This window comes from Pseudorca crassidens, chromosome X (genome assembly GCF_039906515.1).
Source record: "Pseudorca crassidens isolate mPseCra1 chromosome X, mPseCra1.hap1, whole genome shotgun sequence".
Taxonomy (NCBI): domain Eukaryota; kingdom Metazoa; phylum Chordata; class Mammalia; order Artiodactyla; family Delphinidae; genus Pseudorca; species Pseudorca crassidens.
The window spans coordinates 59,415,880-59,442,978 of NC_090317.1; the positions used below are offsets into that span (position 1 = coordinate 59,415,880).

Here is a 27,099-nt window from a genome sequence, read left to right on the forward strand (position 1 = left end):
GTCTAACATGTAATGGCTAACAGATTCCTTCTTTTTCTCTTAGTGATCATTAAAGAATAACCCAATTGACAAAGAGTCTTAGCAATAGTGCTATATATTCTATCCAGGTACATGGATTCTACTGAATGCTGACTAGTTTGAATACAGCACGTTATTTTTACGCTCATTTGCAGAAATATTTCCCAAATACTTGATTTAATACTTTTCCTTTTGAATGTATATTGGTCTATTGGGAATATAATTAGATTCATTTTTCAGGATTGTGTTACTTAAGGAGGTTAAGAATTTTTAGTTTCCTCTGTAATACTAAGTCTCAAGTCTTAAGATGGGCAACTTTAAAGCATTCCATCACGGTTTTAGCAAAAACACAAAATTTTGAGGAATAATCATGCCATAGTCATCATAATTGTTTAAATTCCTAGCTCATGTTGTTAATGCACAAAATCCTACAAGACGCTAAACTGCAGACAAAATTGCCTAAGAGCAATTTTAAGTGAAGTCTTTTAATGAGGGACACTGCAACACAACTTTAAATAAACTCATAAAACCCTGAAGTGCAATAAATGCTTTTTATTGTATGCTCATTTCAATGAGTAACATTTAGAAATAATAATCCCACATAACAGTGACAATCTTATTTTACAGCGTGTACATCATTTACAATCACATGACACACAATTTTAGATTTCCAAATTTAATATTCTGAAGTTAAGAAAGATAAAAAATTTATTCTCAAGGAACTGATTCCTATCTGGTGCAAAAACAGAAAGGTGAACATTATTTAAAACACAAAGCCACAATATAGCATGAAGTAAAATTACATTTTAGTTATGTTTAACAGATGAGTGTAAACATGAAGCAACTAAAACTTTAAAATACACATCATATGCATTACATTTATGAACAGGATTTTCATTAAATTTCCCTAAACCTGCTTTTTATTTTAAGCGCCATGTTGATTTGCAGCATGCTAACATGAAGCATTGTTAAAGGGATGCATATTTTAAATTTATACACTGTAAACTGAATATCCACCTCCAAGTTCTATTGGCAGCATAGTGTTTTGTTAAATACCGCATAAATACTGCCTCATATTGAAAATTCATGTTAATAATATGGTATATAGATTTTAAAAATCAAAATTTTCAATAATGGCATAAAATTGCACCTTTAAACATTAGAGCAAGTAAGACTAGAACAATCATACTTGCTATGACTGTCCTAAAAAAACCTCTAAACATAATATTTAAGAAAACTGTGTTCTCTCAATGTAATCTTTAGATCATTAAGAAATATAGTGCTAACTTTGCAACATTACTGTTGCATCCATTTTAGAAAGCCACATTTGACTCAAATATACTTCTGTCATATATGCCACACTGAACAACAATCAACTTGAACATCAGAAAAAGGGGATCTTTAATCTTTAGACTTCAGTACAGAATGCTATATTTTAAACATCCTATCCTGTGTTAAAATCTTAGCAGCTCTGAAATTCTTTTAAATAGTATTGAATTAATCTAACCTGTTTTCCAGTGAAATTTCTTTTGATGAATACACAAAACTTTTGCCATTTCTGGAATTCAATTTCCAGGTACCATATAAAGGCTCAATGACTAAGTGACTAATGGATGACTGCATTTTATTTCCCCACTCCATTTCTAAAACGGCATAAAAGTGACGCTTGCGATAGCAAAGCATTGCTAAACTCCTCAATTAGATATGATCTTTTCAGAAACATCTGTCTCTAGTATGATCAGTCAAATAAAGTGGTTGTCTTTGCTCTTGCCCCCTGTAGCTGAATTATGCTTATAATACTATTAAATAGACAATAAGGTTTTCTGCAACCATTCTATGGTGCTCCTTAAATTCTTTAATTTCAAAGGGCTATGAGATCCCCTCTCAATTCAAATATCTTAAGATCTTTAGTAAAAAGAATGTAAATTTATGATTTAATATCAAGCTTTGTAACCAGGTGAAACAGTTCATGAAATTATCTTTCCATGTAGCATGTCATATTTTCTAAATAGCTTCTTTCTTTATATTGATCTTATTACATAAGAGCCTCCTTGTGGTGCCTCATAATATGCTGATTTTTTTCTGATGGTCTTCGGAATCCCTTCTTGCAGAATTCACACCTGTGTGGATAGTCTTTTGTATGTATTGATATCACATGTCGTTTAAAGCCAGATGCATCTGTAGTGCTGTATTCACAATACTCACATTGGTAAATCTTCCTTCCAGTGTGAGTCTTCATATGCTTTTTGAGCTCATTTTGTTGTCTGAACCCTCTTTTGCACCTTTTACACTTCAGTGACTGATCCTTAGTATGAACTGAAAGGATATGACCACTAAGAATAAATGGATCTGATGTTTTAAAGTCACAGTGCCTACACTGATGAATCTTCCTACCCTTATGGATATCACTATGCTTTTTGAGCTCAGAAGGACGATGGAAACCTTTATCACAGACCTCACATTTGTGAGGAAAATCCTTAGTGTGGACAGATATGATGTGCCGTTTAAGGTCACTTGAGTTGGTGCTCTTATGGTCACAATGAGGACACTGGTGTGTCTTATGTCCTTGAAACAAATCCAGATGGCGTTGAAGTTCCCTCTCATCACCAAATGCTTGGGGACAATGCTCACATTTATATGGCAAATTGTTACCATGCTTAGACTTAATGTGAGTTTTCAAATTTGATTGATCTGCACACCTGAAGACACAATACTGACATTGATATGGCTTCTCACCAGTATGGGTTCTCATATGCTTCTTGAGTTCAGAAGGATGTCGAAAGCCCTTCCCACACTCAACACAAACATGAGGAAAATTCTTGCTGTGAACAGCCAGTAAATGTCGGTTTAACAGTCCTTGTTCTGCAGTTTCATAGTCGCAGTATTTGCACTTGTGCATCTTCGGCTCCTTGTCTCTTAATATAAGTTTATTTGAACTCAATGGACTAGCCTCTCTGTATCTTCGTGTGTATTCCGTAAATTCATGGGTTTTGTCAACTTTGTTTATAAGTTTATGGCTTTCTAAGTGGTTATGGAAACTCACTTTCTTGTTAGTTGTAAAGTCACAATCTGTACACTGATATTTTTTTCTCATCAAATGATCAGGATGATTCTTCATGTGTCTTTTCAAGAATCCCCTGGATTTAAACTTTTTCGTGCAAATATGGCAAGGGTATACTGTCAGGGGCTGTCCATCAGGACCTATTATAACAGCTAGATTAAAAACAACAACAACAACAACAAAACAAAACAGGGAAGTTGTGAAATTTGGCCAGACTGTTTTAAAGTTTTACCACAAAGGCGGCAAAATTAGCTGACATTCACAATGTGAGAACTGTACTAGTAGAATAAGATCCCGTAAGATAAAATGCACATTGAAAGCAATTTATAATAAAGTAGCTCACTAAAAAGTAATGAGCAGCACTCTACTATAGACTATTCACCTGCCAAAATGCTATATCACATGCACTTTGTAAACTAGAAATAGGCACCCTTTATTGTTAAATCAACCTGAAAATTCTCTTTAAAAACATCATTTGGGTAAAAAGCAAACAAGCACAGTTTTATTAAATACCAGTAGAACATTTAAAAAACCCCAACTATTTAGATCAAACACAAGTAGGTACATGGGAGTAGGACTAACTACACTACAAACAACTGGCATATTCTTGGGTTACAAAAAATACTACTGCATTTCAAGTAATTATAATATTCATCGAGTAATGTATTAGTATTTTACCTGTTTGCCACTGCCTCATTTCTCCCCTTCTCCTCTTCTTAGCTTTTTGTTTAAGTACTTTATTTGTATTAATGCTATCACAAATTTGAAGGTATTGTGCTGCTGTACTACTTCTGTTTTCTAATGTTGAGTCCAAAGTATTTCCTAGAAAAAAAATCGATACACTATTAAACTACATATATTTATACTTTTTTGGTTTTAGTTAGAGGAATTAGAGAAGACATGGCATTCAGTTGCCATTGCAGTACTAAATTTCACAAAGTACACCCATCTTCTCCTTCTCTGTCTTTTATACTCTTACACACACGTGTATATGCAAATACTTTAAATACGATACCATGTGGAAGTAACTTTAAAATATCCCAATTTATTCATCCTAAAGGAACAAACTGATAAGGTGAATGAAACATAAGAAACTGAATTTTATGATCCTAAACAAAATCTTGACATCAGATCAATTTCTCATTGATGAAGGCTGATGAAATTAAAGAGATTTAGCAAAGAAATTTACACATGTCAGTTATCCAGTACAATCATGGTAACTGTAATACATGACAAACAACAGATTTCTTGTATTTATGCTTTAGAATAGTTTACTTAATGTTAAAAGTATTAAGATTGATTTTTTTAAGTGTTAAGATAAAAGTGGCAGGCAATCTACTGCAATTTCAGTGGGATCAGTGTATATGGAATAAAGTACTTAATAAAATCTCAGTTCTCACAGTCTCTTGTGTTATGCAATTTAGTTTAAAAATGTAGCCCTAAGAAACTGTTTAGCTTAAATGCTGTGATATATATGCCTCTCATTAATTCCCCTGAAATCTACAGTTAGAGAGTCAAATACCTCCTAAAGATAGAAACAAAATAGACACTTTATCATTAGAAAAAGTCTCCTTGTGTAAGAAAATAAAAAGAACTATCAACCATGGAATAAATAACACTATATGAAGTGTATCAAAACTAAAAAAGAAAAATTTACGCTGACACATGAGCTTTATGTAACAGCTATATAAATCTACTGGTTGCCATAGAAATTAAAAAAATAGTTCCATCCCAAGGAAGACATTAACAAGTGGTTGATATCATGGGCAACTTTTACTTTCATGTCAGAGTAATTTCTATTTTATAATTTTTTCCATAGTAACTTTTTTATGGCCCATGTAGTAAGTGGCCTGATATTTGTATCTTGAGGTATATCTATTTTTTTAATTTTAATTTTTTATTTTTTGGCCATGCCATGTGGCATATGGGATCTTAGTTCCCCAACCAGGGATCAAACCCGTGCCCCCCTGCAGTGGAAGGGTAGAGTCTTAACCACTGGACCACCAAGGAAATCACGAGGTAAATCTAAAATGAACTGCATTCACAGAATAACACACGCTATGTCTCTATATAAATTAATCAATTTCCCAAGGAGGTAAACTCTTCTAACTAACTAGATATGACCAGGCAAGTAAGAGTCTAACAAATGGGTCTGTACACACAAACTAATAACTCTGTATCTACCAAGCAGTACACAAAACCAGCTACTTAACTTACATCTCACATATAATGCTCTCTCACCTGATGACTGACAATCTTCATACCTTCGAGAAACTCTTCTTTCATCTCCTTAAAAAAAAAAAGGCTAATTAAAAACTAATAGACTGAGTATAATGATTACTAGTAGATCACATCTTAATCTACAAAATCTTACTTTGATCACCGTTCCTTGGATTAAACTTTTTTGTTGTTGAGTTCTTCCACTCCCATAGATTAGATAATATCACACACTGAAAATAAGGGCTGCTGTCAGCATCCTTTGAACTACTAACATCTAGGACAACCTTACTTTTCAAATAAAACCTGGGTAGATATTTCCGCAGAATACCCTCAAAATTGAAGATGCTCAATAAATGACTGTTGAATGAATGAATCTTTGGAAAAACCAAGTAAAGATAAATTAATGCATTTGAACAACAAAATTTTTCAAAGTAAAGAGTATACCTGGACCATCTTGTAAATTAAGTAAGAATGAGATAAAATAGAAAGGGAAAAAATAACTTGATAAATTTACCTTTCATTACGTACTTCCTAGAAGAGCACACTTGGATTTCTGTTCCTTTTCAAAACCCCAATATCTTATTATTTGTGGTGTTAAAACATAAAATAAGTTTTTCCAAAAGGGGAAGGATCAATTTTCAAAGGATATTCCTATTTTAGAAAAATAAAACTTTTTATGGCACTCACTTATACATGTAGGATTTAAAATAAATCCTACTGAAAAACAAAATGCATTAAGCAAGGTTCATTGTAAATAACACAAGATATGTGGTACAAAAATTATGTAAGTAACTAGAGATGAATCAGTCCACAGCAAAACATTTTATAGTATTAGCCAACTCATGGGGGCATTAGCACAGCATATTTAATGACCTAAAGGCTGATCAAATAGATATGTTATGTACTTATCAGGTGAAAAAATGCCAGTGTCCTACCATATGTCGCAGCCCAGACAACAGGGACAATTGTTTTATTAACATCAGAGTCCTCAAGCTGAGTCTCAGGGAGAGAAGTTCCTTCCTCTTCCCCTACAATGACTTCCATGTAAACTTCATCTGCTATTTCAGCGCAACCTAAATTTTAGAAATAATTGCTTGTTTATAACCCCAAGTATTTAATAAATGGGTAAAAATTTCCAAACGATTATCTTTCAACTTTCAAGATTTCAATTTGGTTAATTTAAAAATTACATTAGGCACTTCGCAGGCTGGTGCCACTAGGAAACAGTAATTTATCAAAGTTCTTATCCTCCTCTTAAAACCTAGTCCTACGAAAATGACTTCTAGATTATATAAAACGTGCGCTTGAAATATATTGACTGATTTCACAGTCCATTGGGCATTAGGAATTTATAAGAAAAGCTGTATTCCATAATTCTGCCTGACAGTTCTTCAGAACTCAGAAGGCATTTCCCATAGAATCAGTACTAAAAAGCGGTCCATGCTATCCCACATGTAAATTAAATGCAGTACTGTATGTGCAGTGAAAAATTGTCAAAAATATTAGTAATTGAAAAAGAATTAAAAATGAAAGTAAAACCATAATATATGGTTATAATATAAAATGCTGGTGGCTCAAGGCTATGTGGACACCCATTAAGAGGCAGGATTTTCAGAGACCCTACTGAAGACAAAAGCGTTAAGTGAGACATTTAAAAAAACATAGTATTAGTGTAAAAGAATTTAAACCTAGAAGGTCAGTAAGTATATTTTATGTGAAATAATCCATTTGGATTTGAAGTGTTAAGTAGAAAATTGGCTTGAATTTATGCTTTTCCTTTGATTCACATACTGGGATTTTCTACTAAATTTTTTTTTCTTTTTTTGGCCGCGCCGCGAGGTGCGGCATGCGGAACTTCCCCAACCAGGGCTCAAACCCATGCCCCCTGCAGTGGACGCATGGAGTCTTAACCACTGGACCACTAGGGAATTCCCTACTCACTACTGAAAAAATGTGGAAAAAATGTGGGGAAAAAGTATCCCTTTTCTCCTAGGTTTCCCTTCTTTCAATTAACCAGAAGGAAACATTGGTCTAAGTTTTGCACATCCTTATGGAATTCTGGCATCAGCTAACCTAACCTTCAGTCTCCTGACCAATGAGCAAAACAGAAAAGAAATAATCTAGAGACCAAATAGAAATTAATTCTTTTTCTCTCTAACCAAATCCTCTAGACTCATTTGTTTTGACATTTTCAGCTGTGGTATATTATTCATGTTTGTTTGGGATTGGAATTCAGCTCCCTATGACTTCTAGGGGAGGAAATTTGAGGAGTGGGGATCATAGTGCAGTATAGGTAAAGCTAACTATTATCAAGGTAATGCACTGAAGTGGAGGCTCTTGCTCTTCTAGGGCAAAACAAAGTCATTTTTGTCTCAGCATGGCAAGAAGACAGAAAAAGCCTTAAGGAAGGGCTGCATTCCTACACTGAGGTGAGGAGAAAGTAGGAAGAAAGTAAAACATCATAAGGAAATGTGTACCATGGCAGGAAAGGAAATGTGAGGAGCTTTTTACTCCCTGTGGTACTCAGCTGCAAGAAACCTTAAACAGCAACTACTTGGAGACCATCAACGGCATAATAAGTAAAAATCCTGGTGGCTTGACTTGGAAGAATACTTACTCAGCTAATCTCTCAGTGGCAGAAGGAAAACAAACAGCTAGCCCTTCTACTGCTAAATTCAGAGAGAGTTCAACAGTGCTCACTGCCATGTACAAAGATTACTGACAGCAGAGTTAGGCAGACATGAGTTCAAATCCTATCTTCCTCATTTAATACTGGAATGGCCTTGGGCAACTGCTTAATTTCCCTGAGCACTTTCTCCTTCCATAAAACAGGGCTAATACCACCTACCTCAGAGATGAATTATGAGAATTAAATGAGATAATACATATGCAACATATTCAATAACACACACAAAGTAGATTCTCAGTAATTCCCTACATATTTGTGGGCTATCCTAAAGTCAGGAACCATATTTAGCTGATCTCTGTATCCCTAGTATCTCAGACACAGTATTTTACGTTTGCTCATTTGAACAATACATGCATGCACGGATTGTCAAAAGGACCCTTTTCCTTTAAATTAATTATAGAGAAGGGTCAGATTTATTTTATTGAATTTTGTTCCTATGTAGTGCTTGAATATGAGATTGTTTTTTTTTAAGAATGCATGATGACTACTGATAAGTCACTACAGTGCCTTTTTTCCTTACTGATATCATCTTCTTCTTGAGAAGAATCTTTAACTGCCATGTAAACCATCTTCTCCCGCTGCATTCGGCTCTGGTCAAGCACTCCAGCTACAGAATGCCCATTGGTGTACTCACTCTCTGTGACAATTTCCGTTCCACCTTAAAAGTTAAAACATGTATCAAAATCAGTAAGTATCATGGAATAATTCCCTAAATTAATAAGAAGGATACATAAAAATATTTTCCTTTAGAAAAATATTCCCCCTCAAATATTCAAACATAAAGTTCTAAGTGTCAAGAGAATTTTCTTATAAATTGCACTTTAAATTTTCAGTCATCACTAAGAAATAACAACAAATGTTAACACTTACATTACACTTGTATATGCCAAGCACTATTTAAGTCTTTTACATGTATTTACCCATTTAATCCTCACAATAGCATTATAAGGTAGTTACTACCATTATGGCCATTTTATGGATGAGGAAACTGAGGCAGAAGAAGGTTAAGTAATTCACCAAAGACCACTCAGCTAAATGGAAGAACTAGGATTAAAATCCAAAGCACCCTGCCTCTAGCCTGCCCTTAAATACTCATAATTTCCTTCTCTAAACCAAATCCCCTCCACTCATATGTTTTGAAATTTCAACTGGAATCTTCTACTCAAGTTTAAAAATATCTAAGATGACTTGTTCTCTATCCGTGATTTATATTTATATATAATTTTTAAATATTCCATCCCCAAAGAAACCTTTTATAAGAGTTGCACTTTGAAGGCAATATTAGAACTTAGTCTCCAGAAAAGAGAAGTTCTAATTCCTAACCATTATAGCAATAAATTAAAATTATTATTTGTACCTATTTCAACGTCATCTTCAGCCTCAGCTTTAAATATATACACTTTTATTACTTCTGAACCAAATCCATCTTCTTTAACATCTTCTTGTGAACCATCACTGCTGATTTTTAATGGTGTGTTCCCCATATGCTCTAATTTTTCCCCAACATCATCCACTGTAAAATATAAACGGGAAACTGTTTCAGTCAAAAAGTACCATTGACATTTAGTCGGTGTTAAGTATTAGTGCAATGTGAAATAATGTGTTAACCACCTACCCACTATATTCAATTAATGACCTATTATGCAACCATTAAGAGTGGTATATTTCATGAAAAAATGTATACAAGACAGATATACTACATGATCGTAATTATATAAAAGACATAATCACAGATTTCAATTTATGTATATGAAATACTCTTAACCATACAGTTTTAATTAAAGTGGTTTGGGAAAAGATTAAATAATCTTCCATTGCATTCAACATTTTAAGCTAAATCCTAACACCAAAATTAATAACAAAAATTACAACATAAAATATATAGTACTCATGAAATAAGCTGACATAAACAATTCCCAAATTAAATAGCAGTATATCTAAAACCAATTAACATATAAAATCTAGTATTTAAAAAAGAGAAAATAGAAAACACTTGAATTATTTTATAAAAAGGGCTTTTCAGAAATCATGAAAATAAAATCTTAGTAAATACTTTTAATTCTTGTTGAGTCAATGGAAGGCTACTTCAAATCAGAAATTTTGTATATTTCCAGGTTTACCATTGTATGATTTGCTTCAAATCATATATAAAATAAAGCAACAATAATTACTTACATTTTAAGTATACTTAAAAATTTGATTCTTTAAGAATAGCATTTAGTTTCAAGTGAATACTGTGCATAAACTATGCAATGAATACATTATATTCATAAAGTTTGCTCTTTGAACATAAATATTAAACAATATACTCCCCCAAAGATTATATGCCTACCATTTTTTATTTCAATGCTTGTCCTGTCCCCATAAAAACTGAAATGTAACCTAAACTGAAAATCTGCTCCTCCCTACTATATGTATCATAGTATCATATATGAAACAAAATCATGAAGACTTGACTATATCTAAACAATTCCAGAGCTACTGAAAACAGAATAAAGTGACATTAAAAAGTTTTTAACTCAGTACTCTTAAAATATGAATTTCAGTAAGATCTAAATGGGTCAAAGTCTAGATTTTCTCTACCTCAGTTTCAAATTTGATACATGCAAATTCAAAAATATTCCTTTGGCTTTTCAAAATGGTGAAAACACCAGAATTTCAGAAATTCTTTTTACAATGTAAAACTACTTTAACTTTGTGGTTAAATATAAATGATTCCACATTATTTAAGAGTTCAAATAGTTTATTGTCTATGAAAGAGAGTACCTAAATGATCAAAATAAACAGAAAAAAATATTTTCATTCCATCATAAACCTAATTCTGTTAGTACTTTTTTGGCAAATATTTTTTTCACAATGGGACAGATTAAAATGAAAGAAAAAAGGATGAGGAAGAATCTGATATTACTGGTTTTTAACAGCCTCTCTTTTAAAATACGTTGAATAAAACAATGAGATCATTAAAAAAATTAAGAGGCAAGTTAAGTCTTCAGAAAAAAAGTACTTTCTCATTCTTGGAAATAAAGACATAGGATATAAAACACTCAAAAAGTGTCCAAAATATGAATTTCTTAGGTTGGACTAACAGTAAATTAATGAAAAAAATACTCTCATCTGATAAATACTACTTTATTACACTTCAATGGTTAAAAGTAATCAGAGTTCCTCCTGGGATAAACTGAATTAAAACTGTAATTCACAAAACTAAAGCTCATGAAATGAAATAGACATTTGTTTGGTCATTTCTCAAAAGTTTTGTACCATAATTTTTGCTTTAAGTATTGAAATTACTGGTGCTATTCTGATTCCATTTACACCTTTCCTCGAGGTCCACAGTTTAATGCATCCATTATTTTCTACTTAATTAGATTCCTCAGAATGAACAATTTTGAAATGTATTGAGTAATTAAACTTGTTCTGTATTTTAAGTTCATAGAAGATGATAAAGTTATTAAATATGTTAGTGTACAGTTTTAAGAGATAAACCATCAACTTCACCAAGATTTATTCTATACCCTTTGTTATAGAAAGTACAAAGTTAACAAAGATTTAACAGGCAATCAACAGATTTTAGAAATAGATCCTCAAAGACTCTTCTTTACACAGATAATACTCAAAATACCCAAAATTCAAGCTTAACCTTTTTGTTATAAGGCTTACAACATTCAAGTCCCACGGTGTTGTTTCCCAACCCACATGACATCCCAGCCAGTGATAAGTGGGTAATAGTATATAAAACGCAGAATTCTACTGGTGCTAAATATAACATTAAAACAGTAAGGTGCGGGGGTGGGATGAATTGGGAGATTGGGATTGACATATATACACTACTGTGTATAAAATAGATAACTAATGAGAACCTACTGTATAGCACAGGGAACTCTACTCAGTGCTCTGTGGTGATCTAAATGGGAAGGAAATCTAAAAAAGAGGGGATATAGGTATACGTATAACTGATTCACTCTACTGTACAGCAGAAACTAACACAACATTGTAAAGCAACTATACTCCAATAAAAATTTTTAAAAAAAAACAGTAAGGTGCATTATTTGCCAACCCTACAAAGTTTGCTATCGTTCAATATTCTTCTATAGCCCATTGGTACAATTTGATTAAAATTTCATTTTAGCAAAATGTACAGTATAATATTTCTTTTAAACACTAAGTAGGCTTTTTACTGTACCCCTTTCATGTTACATCTACCAAAATTATATGGTGAATATGACATCAGTATAGACTACTGCTGACCCTTGAACAATTCAGGGCTTAGGGGCACTGACTCTCCACATAGTCGAAAATCCATGTATACCTTTACAGTTGCCCCTCCGTATCCGTAGTTCCGCATCTGCAGACTCAATTAACCTCAGATTATGTGACACTGTAGTATATATTTATTGAAAAATATCTTTATATTAGTGGACCCACACAGTTCAAACCTGTGTTGTTCAAGGGTCAACTCTGTATTGATGTACCACAGGGATGGGGTGAGGCAATGTGTAATGGATCCGTATTATGCAATGATGAAACAAACAAAAATTAGTAATATTTAAATTACAAAGGTATTCCATTCCCAGCTGTATATATCCAAGACATCTGAAAACCTATGTGCACAAAAACTTGTACATGAATGTTCAGAGCAGCATTATTCATAACAGCCAAAAAGTGGAAACAACCTAAATGTCCATCGACTGATGAACTGATAAATAAACTGTATATCCATATAATGAAATATTACTCATTAATAAAAAGGAATGAAGGACTGATGCATGCTACAACATGGATGATCCTTGAAAGCATTATACTAAGAGAAAGAAGCCAGACACAAAAGGCCATATATTATATGATTCCATTTACATGAAATGTTGAGAACCGGCAAATTATAGAGAAAGAATTTGGATTAGTGGTTGCCTGAGGGGTGAATGGAGTGGCAGGGGTGATTGCTCAAGGGTATGGGGGTTTCTTTTGGGGGGAAGAAAAATTCTAGAACTGATTATGGTGATGGTGATACAATTCTGTGAATATATGAAAAACCACTGAATTGCACACCTTTAATGAATGAATTGTATGGCATGTGAATTATATCTCAATAAAGCTATTATACTAAAAAAAAATACAAAGGTGTTAACTTTTCTCTTTTACCCCTGAAATTGGTGAGGTTTCATGACCGCTCCCATAATGACCCTACCAATATGTTTTGCTTTATACAAAATTATTTTCCTGGAAGAAATAAAAACTGATTTTATAGGTAAAAAAAATAATTTGAATGCATTATATTGGTTCATTATTTAAAGGAACCTCCCTTCTCCGGTGAAGCTTTTCATAAAGCAAATCATCACCCAGAAATGTTTTGAGGGTGTTAGGTATTTTTAAAGAAAAGCACACCTGGGATAACGTTAGACAGATACAGTTATCCTATATTAATTTCCAAGTTACTTAGCACAAGTGGAAGAGCCTAACCAACTGCTAAGATAAAGAAATTGTGACATTTGGTCTGAAAGTGGAAAAATCTCAGATGCACCTCAGAGACTGAGAGAAGACAAACTCAGCTGCTGATAAGATTTCCTTATAGGAATAGTTAGGGATTTAGGAATAAGATAACAGTCTGTTTTAAGTCTTCAATTTTATCCCTTGAGTAGTTTGAAGATATCTTGGGGAAAAAACAGAGGACTTTTAAAATTACCATTGAGACATTTCAAGGCAATTTATTCTCTAACTCCTGAAAGATTCAATGGTCAACAGAAACCAAGAGGTAAAAAAATGAATTAAAGATTAAGTGATGAAGAAAAAAAGGGAAAAACTAAATAAAATAAAATAAATGAAAATGGTTAAAAAGAGTAACTAGTCTCAATTTGAATATTCTAACCATTATAAAAAGTTAGGGATCTGGGTGGCAAGAGAATGAATGATATAAAAAATATTTAATTTTTGTATATTCTATTTTCTAAAATAAAAAATTATTTAAGTTTTAAAGGGATTTTTTAAATAAAGGAATGCCTTCAAATTTTATAAAGAATAGACCCACTTCTTCCTCAAGCTCCATCAATAACTTATCGTGAGATTTTTATTATTGTTGCTGTTCAGGCAAACTTACCACTTAAAATGAGAATAAGATATTTCTATCTTCCTCATTCAGATAGAATGTCTTAAGGACATCGTAAAGCAGTCTGAAATAAATATGTTTAAAGTATTTTTGCATGGACTATAAAGACACATATATAGACAACAGAAAACAAACATAGGCAGAACTGTAGAACACAATCTGAGTTGATTATTTACTTTTCAAGTATTTAATTCAAAAAACTAATCACACATTTCTTAACATACTATGCTTAAACTCCTAAGCAAAACTGAACTGACATCTCCAGTACCTGTCATATTAAAAAGAAAGCAGTGGTTGCATGAAATAAACTTCCCATTTTGAAATATATATATTTACCATTAAAATATTGCGTCACTTAATGTTCTTTTTGAACCTTCCAAATCTGTATTTTTGTTCTAAGATATTAATAAATTGCATTATTTTACTCCATTGTGGGTATAAATTTTCATAAATTAAAAACATGAACAAATTCAAAAAAGCATCTCAACAACACAGCTTTGAAAAAATTATTTTTCAAAAAGATCACCCCCATGACTTTTATTGAATAGATCCCCATCTTAGAAAACCTGTCGGTGTTATACATAAATCAGTTTCTACCAAGTAATTATGGACTTTAAGTTTCACTTACAAGATATCATTAAGTAGTCTTCAGAAGTGCTCTTGACATCATCATCATCATCATCATCATCATCATCATCATCATCTTCAGTTTTAATAGTAACTGTAGAACCAGGAACACCGCCAGCTGCTTGAATCACAGTTTCTGTATCTGAATTAGTTACAAGAACCTCCTCTGATACCATTGTGGGAGAGTCAACTCCTGAGACACAATCTTGGACCACATGTTCTAAGTGTCCATCAGGACCAGTAACAAGGTCAGCCACAAAAACCTGCTCAGGTACTCTAACAGTTTCTGTAATTAGCTCAGACGTCAAGATGTGATCACTGTCATCTTCCTCTAAATCTTCTTCAATAGCAACATCAGCCTCAAGTACGGCTTCAGGAACAATTACACCTTCTGTTACTACATCAGTCTCGGTGATGATATCAGGCCCATGGACAACTTCAGCTGCGAGACCATGATCAAGAGTTATCCCATCGTCTGTGACAACATCAGAAACTAATACAGCCTCAGGAACTGAAACAACAATATGGTCTCCATCGATATGCGCAGTACCAGCCATTCCAGCCACTACAATACAAACAATTATCCAAAAAAAGTAAAGTTATTTTATTAATTAAAAGTACTGTATGTATATATCAGATGACATAAAATAGTTTTTAAATATGAAACAGTCCTGGGCAAACTATCATTTTAAAGAACCACTGACAATTTAACTGTAATAAAAATCATCACCAACCAGGAACTGGGGTGGAGATGGGTGAAAACAATATTAGTAAAATCTAAATTAAGACCTTAAAAATAATGTACTTTATTTTCAAGTAAAAAAAAAGCTACAATGAGATATCACTACACACCAATTAGAATAACTAAAATAAAAAACAATAACACCACAGGTTGGTGAGGATGCAGAGAAACTGGATCTCTCATACGTGATGGCAGCAGCCACTCTGGAAAATAATTTGCCCAGTTTCTTATAAAAACATGTGCTTACCAATACAACCTAACAACTGTACTCTGTGGCATTTCTCCCACAGATATTAAAATATGTTTACACAAAAAGCTATACATAAATATCCATAACAGTGCATAGTAGCTATTATTTCTAGTAGCAAAAAACAAAAATACAACAACTCAAATGTCCTTTAGCAGGTAAATGGTTGGTTAAGCCAACTCTGGCACATCCTTACTATGCAATACTACTCAGCAATAAAGAAAGGGACAAAACTATTGATACATTCAACAACCTGAATCAACTGCCAGAAAATTATGCTGCATGAAAAAAGTCAATTACCAAAGGTTACTGTACTGTATAATGTATAAATGGAATCATCTATATAACATTCTCAAAATTCTAAAACTATAGAGATGGAAAACAGATTAGCAGTTGCCAAGGGTTGGGGTGTGTGTGACTATTTTGGAATAGCATATATATGGAGATGGAGCCATTCTGTATCTTCATTGTGGTGGTGTCTACACAAATCTATATATGAAATAAAACTGCATAGAACTATATACACTCTCACACACACAAATGGCGAAAACTGAATGAGATCTGTAGTCCCATTAACAATAATGTACCAATGTTAATTTCCTGCTTTTGATACTGTACTACAGTTATTATAAAGATGTCACCATTGGAGGAAGATGAGTAAAGGGTATACAGGACCCTATATACTATTTTTTCTACTTCCTGTGAGTTTAACATTTCAAAAAATTAAAATTAAAATAAAAAGAGCACACAAACATAAAAGGTTGCTAATATGTTAAATTGAGTTAATAAAATATGACAAGCTTAATACATTAGAAATACATATTATAAACATAAAAGTCCCTGAACTTCTTTATTGTACAAGAATTACTATATTCAAAAATGGAAAGCATCCTTTAACATCTGATTTGAGGAGAAAAAGAACCAACTCATTTTAGGCAAAGATTTGGTTTATTTAAAAAACATACATACAAACTCTAAATTGCATTAAATTCTAAATTAGTAAATCTGCAGGAATAAAGTTTTAAATAACGTTTTTCTTGAGCAGCACGGTAAACACCAACTCCTACCCCCCTTGTAAATACTGTAAGAGTGTAAAATTCCTTCATAAGTAATTCTGTTACATTCTCCCTGAGGTGGTATAGTAAACAAATTAACAGAGTTTGTGGACCAGGTTACAACAAAATTACCTACATGAAATAATCCAGTACAAAGCCTTTTCTTCATAATGATCACTTTCTATACAGTAATACCTGAAAGAGTACCATTTGTTATACACTGTTCACTATTATTAACCAATTCATTATGGAAGTTTGTTAGCAAGTTAGGATGGAGACCAGTAAACACTACTAATACCCTAACACATCAAAAAATAAGGTGAGAAGGGAAAAGCTGCCTTTCAGGATTATATTCCTTTCAACCCTTCTGTAGCCTTCTCACTATTCTCAAACTCTCACCTAAACCACCATATTACCCAAAAGGACACAGCCTCAACCTTGAAAATCTGGTAGACAAAGGGAGTACGTACAGAACAAGTACTTTCTATTCACTTGTTACTCCACTGGCCATTTTTGGAGACAGGGAGAAGGTGAGGGTTCAAATTTAGTATTCAGCCAGACTGGAAATATGGTTTTTACCAGGGAAAAGTTAAATGTTAACCCTATAAAATTCACAGGATTGCAATTCTATGTATATGAACAATGAAATTAGTATTTTATAAAATCTTTTCATAAGTTAGACTTAAAATATGGGAAATCTCATTTATTTTAGAACATTGCTGGAGAGTAGTTTGGTTTCTGAGAATAGACACTAGGGAAGGATGGAAGGATAGAATAATGCTAGTGCTGGCTTGGGTTCAGATTAATCTGTTTGGGAGGGTTCTAAGAAGAAGGAATAAGTGTTTTTTAGTTTACCTAGTCTTTAACTCTAGCAGGAAATTACAGGTCAAAATAAATCAGATCTAAACCAAAAAAAATCCAAACATCCTTGTTTGCCCTGAACTAAATAATTTAAGGATCTTAGACCAAGAATTAATAGGTTCCTCACAGGGTATTGGCACATTACTCAGACCAAGATCCAAGATGTCTTTTATTAAATTTTGCACTTTCCTCTTATCAACTCATCTGTTAGATTTCACTGACTTTCTAAACAAAGTCACTTATTTTAGCTATACTCTAGCTATATTTATTGAGTACTATGCACCAAGCAACCTAATACTTTTACATATATTATCTCATTTAAGCCTCAGAACTCTGTAATAAGGTGAGTGTTATTATCCCCATTTTAAATATGAACAAACTATGGTTTAGAGAGATTAAATAACCTTGCCCAGACAGGAATAAAGACGCAGACCTACTAGAGAATGGACTTGAGGATACGGGGAGGGGGAAGGGTAAGCTGGGACAAAGTGAGAGAGTGGCATGGAAATACATACACTATCAAACGTAAAATAGATAGCTGTGGGAAGCAGCCGCATAGCACAGACAGGGAGATCAGCTCCGTGCTTTGTGACCACCTAGAGGGGTGGGAGAGGGAGGGTGGGAGTGAGGGAGACGCAAGAGGGAAGAGATATGGAGGTATATGTATATGTATAACTGATTCACTTTGTTATAAAGCAGAAACTAACACACCATTGTAAAGCAATTATACTCCAATAAAGATGTTAATAAATAAATAAATGAATAAATAAATAAATAAATAAATAACCTTGCCCAAGGTTCAAGCTGGGAACTGAACTCATTGTTTTACTCCAGACTGGCTTTTTTTTTAAACTTGCCTAAATGAGGAGAATAGAATTTACTTATTCTAGAGACTATTTTTTAAGGAATTTATAGGGCTAATCAAGTGAGTAACTACTAAAGGAAGAGTTTGAAAGAGAAAGAATAAGAAGACCTACCATAGAGTCACTCGTTTAAAATTTAAGGCATTTAGTAAGCAACATTAAAGGGCATTAAAATTTATCTCACTAGGTAGCAAATTATAAATGATATGAAGAACTTTTAAAAAGTGTGAAATCAATTAGATAACCAGATAACAGTAAGAAACAAGTCATTATTTCAAGCATTTCCTTTTTTACTAAAGTTATTTAATTTAAATGTGAATACCTGGAATTTCACCAGGACAGCATAAAATTTGGTATTTGTTGGGTCCATCTTGGGCCACCATCTAAGGTTTTCTGCTACTTAAGTCCCAAAGCAATATGGACTCTTTTCAGCAATAAAAACTTAAACAACAATTAAATTCAATGGCACAGACTCCAAGGGCAACTATTACACTGAGACACGCACAAGTTATTACATAAATCATACTACTGTAAAATTTAAACTCTAAAGTATCCTTCAAAAGAAACTGGTCCAATAAACTTCTCAATTAAATTAATAGTTCAGATTCTTTTTCTTTTTTTTACATCTTTATTGGAGTATAATTGCTTTACAATGGTGTGTTAGTTTCTGCTTTATAACAAAGTGAATCAGTTATACATATACATATGTTCCCATATCTCTTCCCTCTTGCGTCTCCCTCCCTCCCACTCTCCCTATCCCACCCCTCTAGGTGGTCACAAAGCACCGAGATGATCTCCCTGTGCTATGTGGCTGCTTCCCACTAGCTATCTATTTTACGTTTGGTAGTGTATATTTGTCCATGCCACTCTCTCACTTTGTCACAGCTTACCCTTCCCCCTCCCCATATCCTCAAATCCATTCTCTAGTAGGTCTGTGTCTTTATTCCCATCTTACCCCTAGGTTCTTCATGACATTTTTTTTTCTTAGATTCCATATATATGTGTTAGCATACGGTATTTGTTTTTCTCTTTCTGACTTACTTCACTCTGTATGATAGACTCTAGGTCCATCCACCTCACTACAAATAACTCAATTTCATTTCTTGTTATGGCTGAGTAATATTCCATTGTATATATGTGCCACATCTTCTTTATCCATTTATCCGATGATGGACACTTAGGTTGCTTCCATCTCCTGGCTATTGTAAATAGAGCTGCAATGAACATTTTGGTACATGACTCTCTTTGAACTATGGTTTTCTCAGGGTATATGCCCAACAGTGGGATTGCTGGGTCATATAGTAGTTCTATTTGTAGTTTTTTAAGGAACCTCCATACCGTTCTCCATAGTGGCTGTACTAATTCACATTCCCACCAGCAGTGCAAGAGTGTTCCCTTTTCTCCACACCCTCTCCGGCATTTATTGTTTGTAGATTCTTAATATAGTAGCCATTTCATATTAACCAAAAACCTTACAGAATTTAGAGATCCTGAGCCACACAATGTGTTTACTTGGCTAGGTCTACCTATGTATGCTAAACTCTTATGTTTCACAAGTATAATTAATTTATGGCATTGCAGATATCTAAGTTTTGATGTTAGCAAAAATTTAAAGAGAATGTATCTAATTTCTAATCAATTTTTAGAATTTGGAAAGCTTAGTATTAGATAAATAAGGGATTAATTAAACCTCAAGACATTGAGGAGGAACAGTGGAAAGAAAGGTAAGAGGAACACCAAGCAAATATTCACCAGCACCAATCAGACATTTTTTTCACTCTTTGAAATGAATCAAGTTTTACTTGCCAATGGGCAACTTCTTCAGGAGTGAGGGTGGTTCTGGCACTTTACCAGATACTACAGGGTAGGTAATATTTTGTATTAAATGGAGAAAATACTGCCTTTCTTCCATTTAAAAATATCTTACTTTTAAAAGGTAAAAAATTAAAGTTGAAATTTCAACCAAAACTTAATTTATCACACTGAATTTCAAGTGTTCCAGAATTTGAAAAACTATCTCTAGTAAAGAATTCACAAAATTATTTGTGAAATCTCTTATGCTTCAGCCTTTTGTCCTTCTTCTAGAGTTTATTCCTATACTTTTTTTTCACATAAAATCACTTCTAAGTCATCAATAATCAACACAACTCACTTCTGACTCTTTCAGCAGAATAAATCCATAATTCCTTTCTATTTCATGAACTACACAGTCATCTCGATTCCCACCATATTAAATCTTAATCTACGCATTGCACCTTTACCATCAGACAGAAAGGTCAAGGAATCAGAGAACTGGGGAGGACATTAAATGTTTTCTAGTCCAACCCCTTCATAAAAGTGAAATATGTAATTTGCCCATTTACACAGATAATTTAATAGGCCTGCCAAGACTAGAATCTAGTTCTTCTGGCTCTCATTACTGTGGGCTTTACAACAGAGGACAAAATAACATATTCAACCATATTATCTGAAAACCGTAGGAGCATTTTCTTAACTGAGTAAAGTATCACTTGTTGTAATCCCCCATTCCTAATTTCATCTTTAACAATTCCACAGTATCTCATGTTTCTGTTTACTTTTGGTCCCAATTTACCATTTATCTTTTTTACTCTCATTCTGATCTTTTCTTTAATTCTTACCACTCTATGCCCGCCTCTTACACTTCAGATACCTCTCTCTTCTATCATTCAGACTGAACCTGTCCAAATTCAGTTTCTTTGTTGACTGTCAAGCGAGTCTTATCATCTTCATCAAAATGACTACTGTTAAGAGGCTACTGAAAAACTTGGCCACAAAAGTAGGGAATTTTTTTTTCAAAAAAAATAAAAAGGTAATGCTATTAGTAACAACTTTCTGAGGATATGGCATCAGAATATAATTAATCACTTAATGCAAGATATTCCTCTATCACTATATAAGCATCTAACTAACTTCTTTGAAATGACTGAAGTACTTCCTTTTTCAGCTTTATTAACAATGCAACTTAAAATGTATTTTATATTTTAATATTTCCTACACATGAGAACTGATGCAGGTATTTATGCAAACTGAGTTTTTCATTTCCAATGACATATTACCACTATATTCCAAGTTTCCTTACCTCAACCTTCCCACAAAATTATAAGAATGATTTTATCTAGACTACTGACAAATCGCCTTACTTTAAGAAAATAAGCCCTACAAATGTATTTTCCTGGCAAAAGAACAATTTTTCATTGTAATTTCTCCCCTTCCCCAATACAGTTTTGATATTTAGTATGTTCTGACTTTTAAAAAAGAAAGAAAAAATATAACAAAGAAAATGCTTTACCAAAATCCTGCATAATCATGGTATGTGCCATTCTAGAGTCTGATGTGTGCAATCCAAGACTTCCACCACCTGAATCCATACTTAGCAAAGTTCATTCACAAATCTCTGTAAAAGAAACGGTTTTAAAAATAGTTTAAATACATTTAGGCCAAAGTCAGTTGCTTTGAGAAAATGATGCAATTGAAAATGTGCCTCTCAACCAGGTGTGCAAATCTTATTACAAAGGAAAACAAAACAAGCAAAAACCTTGATTAGATGCTTTACGTGACAACCATAAATAAAAGAAGGGTCAAATGGAAGTAAACCAAAGATAATGGAGAATAAGCACAGTAAGGGTGATGAGCCATAGGGAAGTGAAAGAAGCAAGCAAAAGAACAAAACTGTAGCACTGAGGTTCCACTTAAAATGTTATTAAATAAGAAGAAAAAAGAGAACAAGATGACAACAGGCAATAGTTGGGATATTTATACATTACTAGAGGACTCAGGTGTCTAGTATTAGTGAATTTCATCCAGTGGCTCTCATCCATTTCTTCCAGACCCAGCTCAGCTCTGCAGCGTAGTTCTGCAGATAAACGTGTGTTTCACCTCTGGCTCCCGGGGTTCTACTTATAATGTAAAATGTTCTATCCCAGTTTCCCTGGAGTTCTTTGAGCCAGTAAGGACGTCTGGCCTTATTCTACTACATTCTCTTGTCTCACAGTTTTGAGGACTCATGAAACATGACTGCTTCCTAAATATAGTGGAGATAAGATCAATCACATACAAACATTTAGTAAATTGGTTCTTTCAGAATATCTTTTACTTGTAATTGTATGACTAATTTTTTTCATTAATGATTAATAAAGTCACACTAGCCTCATGCTAGTTTTGAAAGCAAGGGCTCAACCTATTTTATTTCAAATGACTTATCCTATATTTAAGATCACCAGATCGTATGGAACCTAAAGTCAGGTTCTGTAACTCAACGTATTTCTTACAACTACATGTATACTTTGCTTTCAAACATAAGATTCTAAGTAAATCAACCAAAAAGTCTGTCAATTTTATAAAACATTTCCTCATTTTTAGTTAGGAATGTTTAATAAATTGGGCTATACCACACAAAAGATGAGGTTGCATCATTAAGTTTTAGAAACTTTTAGAAAGCTGCCATGTAAGACAACTTAATCTATCCTTAAGTACCAGAGATCACTAAGATTTTTTCCCTTGTCTCAAAATTTGATAGGTGTAAAAGAGGCAAGAAAGGCTCACAGAGTAATCTTTATTAACATTTGAGTCATGTATATCAAAATTCTACAGCAGTAGGTTATTCATCTGTATATTAAAATGATTCTAACAAAATTACTTCATGTGTGAGCAAAATTACAAATTTTTAGAAACTCTTAGCTATATTTCTCTATATTTTTTCAAATACCACATTATTTTCTGCCTTCAAAATGAAGTCAAGAGGGGCCAAGAGAGTTCACAATAAACTACCTGGGGTTTCAGAGAGATAAATTAAAATGCCATAAGGACTTATTTTTAACATTTAAAACAGTGTACTATTCCAAATTTAATTAGAGTAATTGCTTTCTTTATCACATAACTAATAGAACAATTATAGATGTCTTTAAAATGTTTTAACACTTAATTTTGTTTAATTATTAAAGATAAAACATTAAGTAATTTGTTAATCACCTTAATATGAGTATCCTGAAGAAACTGTTGATTTTCTTACATATTGTAAAATAAAATCTGCAGCACTTTCTTTTTGTTATTTTTCCTTCTGAACTACATTACTTTCTTTGGAAAAACGTTCTTTTTACCTATTGTAAAAATACATTCACAATTAGATATTTTAAAACATTTTAAACCAAATCTCTTACACAACTTAAGAATTTTTCTTTACACTTTAATGTTCAGGGTGAGATTAGGAAGGGTTCATATGCTCAAAACTGCTAATCCAAAAAGCAACCAAAGGGATTGCAACAGAAACAACTACCTAAAACGACATAAGCAACGTTATTTCACTTAGAATTCGACCACCTGATTAAACCAAAATCTTCCCTAAAGCATATTTTAATAATCACTAGCAATACCTTATTTTGGAAAGTAAAAGAGAACCAACCAAGGGCAAGCGTTACCCTTGCCAAATTCATAGAGAAAAATCTGCACTAGTGCTCAATGAAGTGTAAAAATTTTAACACACAGTGCAACTATTACGGGAAGTATCACACTGCAAGAATACCAAATAAATAAATTGGAGCACCTTTTTCCCATATAGGAAGTTTCAATAAGATCAATAATGAATGAGGTATGAGAACAGCAGTGTGTTAAGGATTCAACAGCCAATAGATAGCTAGGCTTCTCAGTCTTCTCAAGAGTGTATCTCCCATCCTTATTGAATGGAGGTACCCACCAAGCACTCTTCAAGTAAACATCTTTCCATAAATATGTGGGGAGCAGAAATCACAAAACAAAAATCAAAACAAGACAACCCCACCCCCACATTTTACTCTCATTTTTCTCCTCGTCTCCTCTAAACATAGTTCACTCAGGACCTAGTTTCTCAATAATGTAAATAGGGTGAAGGACAGGAGAGAAATCCTAAGGCGGCAGAGCAAGAGAATGTGAAAGTAGTATTAGCAGAGATAGGAGACAAAGGAGCCCTGGCAAGTAGCAGTATTGCAGCTTTGGACGCAGCCCTCTTCCCGCAGAAGTCTCCCTTTCTCATGATCATGCCAAGTTTCAATCATTTTGAGCAGAATGCACACATGTGCCCTCCCATATATTACCCATCTGCCTGGATCTTCAACCAAACAAGAGAACCTTCGCAGTGGAAAGTCAAGAGAGCGAAGAAACAAGAATACCCTTACCCCTCCTCCCGCACTTGGTGCAGCGGTCGCCACCGCTGCTACCCACGCCGTGCTGCCCAACCCCTCATCCTCCTCCTGCTACCTCTGCCCCGCTACACGGGAGACGGCGGCTGGGAACCAAAATGGTGGTGTTTTAACGGAGGCGACAGTTGCCGCACACGGCCCCCCACCCCCACCCCAGGCTCTGACGGCTCCCTAGCCCCTAAAATGCCCGATTCGGTGCCACCTTCTCGCAAACGCCGCCATCCCTCGCGCGTTCCAAGGTTACCATTCGCGGCAGGCGGGGGGCGGGGGCGAGGTAGGGGCAGTGCAACCGAGAGGAATATTGCGGGGCGGGGGTCGCCGAGAGAAAATGCCAGGGGGCCGCCGCATTCTTCACTTCACTGTTTTGTTTTCCGCCATTTTCCCGTCACCCTAAACCACCGACGGCCTCCACGACGGCTCTCGCCCCCGGGGGCTCTGGCCTTGGGGAAGAACGGATCGGCTGAGGGGGAAGTAATTCTCTCAATTCCTCCAGCCACCCGCTGCTGCTGAGGAGAAACACTGTCTGCCCGAGGGGGAGGGAACGCTTAGGGACTAGACGCCACTTCCATTGTTCCCTTCGTCCTACACTACACGCTGGGTGGGAGCCTCTCCTCAACTCACGCTAACGACACTGAGCGCAGCGGACCCGAGTCCCTCTACTTTCTCCTCAGGAGTCTCCTTACCTGCAGCCGCTACCGCCAGTTGGCTTCTGACCGCGCTCCGGATTTCTGCGGGGGGCGGCAGCTGTGGATCCGTAAGCTCCTCACATTCGGGTTTCCGAGGTTCCGCAGCTCGAGCCAATCACAAGCTACTCTGCGTCTGGGAGGCGCGCCGCCTAGTCCTCCTTTATATAGCGGCTGACTTGCTGAGGTTGCATTACGTCACGCTCCCCTTGCTGCAGGGTAGGGGGCCGAGGGAGGAGCGCGCACGCGCGCGCGGTCGATCCAGAAGCCCGCGCTGGGTTTCTGCCCGGAGACCCCGCGGACTTGCAAGCCGGGGCTGTGCCACCGGCCGAGACCCAGTGCGCAAGCCTCGATCTTGGCGCGACCCTGAGGAGTTTCCGTGGGAAGATTTTCTATTTTCCAGGTTTCTCAAAGGAGAGGAAGAGGGGGAGGGGGAGAATTAATATTTGAATGGCCACTCACTGAACCTCTCATAGATGTTGGATACCGTTAAGAAAAAATCGGCCCTACCCTCGAGGATTTGACCAATTAGGCTGACCAGAGTGATAAGAGGTTTACCTCCCCAAATGAAACCCTTGTGTGTTTTGCAGTTTCCCTCCTTCATTTCTTTTATATTTCGTAATGGTAGACAATTCGATGAAGAAAGTAAAGTGAAGAAAAGCATAGAAGGGAAAGGTGGACAAAGGACCTAAATGAAGTGAATATTAAATATCTTGAATGTGTCACTTTCAGCTTGTGTCTGAACAAAATGGGAGAACAGTGAGAAATTCAGTGGTGAAAGGTGGGGAAAAGAGTGATGCGATGTGACTAAAAGGTTGCATTTGCAAAGGGCCTTATGTTCTGGAAATTTAGCTTTAGTACTATGAGCATTTGGAATGAATAGCAGAGTTTAAGGAGGGAAAGGGTATGATCCTTAAAAAAAAGAAAAAGAAAAAGTAACATTACCTTTGCCTAAATAATTTGAATATTTTACAAATAAAACGTTATTTTTCTCCATCAGCTAGATATTTTCTCCATGTCTCTATAACCTAATATACCACTAAAGGTTTTGAGAAAAGTAAGAGACACGGTGTGAAAGCCCTGGAACAGTATCTGGCTTATAGAAGACCGGGAGTCTGCAAACTGTCTACGTACAGAGCCAAGTAGTAAATATTTTAGGCTTTGAGGGCTATAGGGTCTCTGTCACAACTATTCAATCTGCAGCTGTAGCCCCAGTGCAGCCATAAACAGTATGTACACAAATGAGCATGGCTGTGCTCCGTAGAACTTTATTTATGGGCACTGACATTTGAATTTTGTCATTTTAAAGTGTCTTGAAAAATTATTTTTCTTTGAATGTTTAAAAACTATTTAAAAATGTAAAAAACATTCTTAGTCTCAGGCCATTAAAAATACAGGCAGCCGTCCAGATTTGGCCTGTGCACAATAGTTTGCTGACCCCTGTAGGTATTACTTGTTTACACTTTTATTTTCCCTCCTAGATGAAGAAAGGTATTTTTATGAGTATATTCCCATCCATGCTGTGTTTCTGCATTGGATACCCTGGCAAATACTATTTGAAAGGTCTTCTCCCAGTGACAATTCCAATAGGCGACATGGAAAAATCTGAGAAAGATGTGGGGTTTCTACATTAAAAACCTTTGTGAACAGTACATTGTGGTAGATAATTTTTAAAACCTGAAGATCATCCTTGCTCTTCTCTCTTTCTCCAAACACCTCTTCCATCAAATTGTCCTGAGACT

At 34.8% G+C, this 27,099-nt stretch overlaps 1 protein-coding gene across 8 annotated transcripts; it reads right to left on the reverse strand.

The window, feature by feature from the left end:
• Window positions 1–555: 555 nt before the first annotated feature.
• On the reverse strand, window positions 556–25,509 carry ZNF711 (zinc finger protein 711). Of its 8 annotated transcripts, none has more exons than XM_067722384.1 (11): window positions 25,358–25,509; window positions 23,473–23,600; window positions 22,269–22,357; window positions 21,794–21,898; window positions 14,717–15,280; window positions 9,346–9,501; window positions 8,509–8,646; window positions 6,235–6,372; window positions 5,321–5,368; window positions 3,758–3,901; window positions 556–3,231 (listed from the first exon to the last, which is right to left on the reverse strand). In XM_067722384.1, the coding sequence occupies exons 4-11, from the start codon at window positions 21,870–21,872 to the stop codon at window positions 2,054–2,056; spliced, it is 2,445 nt and encodes an 814-aa protein (XP_067578485.1). In that variant the 5' UTR covers window positions 21,873–21,898; window positions 22,269–22,357; window positions 23,473–23,600; window positions 25,358–25,509; the 3' UTR covers window positions 556–2,053. The 8 variants fall into 8 exon arrangements, with proteins under 8 accessions (XP_067578485.1, XP_067578487.1, XP_067578483.1 ...); XM_067722386.1 differs by having other exon boundaries at window positions 22,264–22,357; XM_067722382.1 differs by having other exon boundaries at window positions 22,269–22,525.
• Window positions 25,510–27,099: the final 1,590 nt, after the last annotated feature.

Bases quoted from the DNA above. Each gene is read 5' to 3' on its own strand.
- ZNF711 (XM_067722389.1), bottom strand. From the start codon at position 21,872: ATGGATTCAGGTGGTGGAAGTCTTGGATTGCACACATCAGACTCTAGA. The intron at 15,281-21,793 runs GTAAAGCATTTT...TTTGTATTGTAG, and splicing joins CATGATTATGCAGGATTTTG to TGGCTGGAATGGCTGGTACT. The intron at 6,373-8,508 runs GTAAGGAAAAAA...TCTAAAATTTAG, and splicing joins TCAAGAAGAAGATGATATCA to GTTGCGCTGAAATAGCAGAT.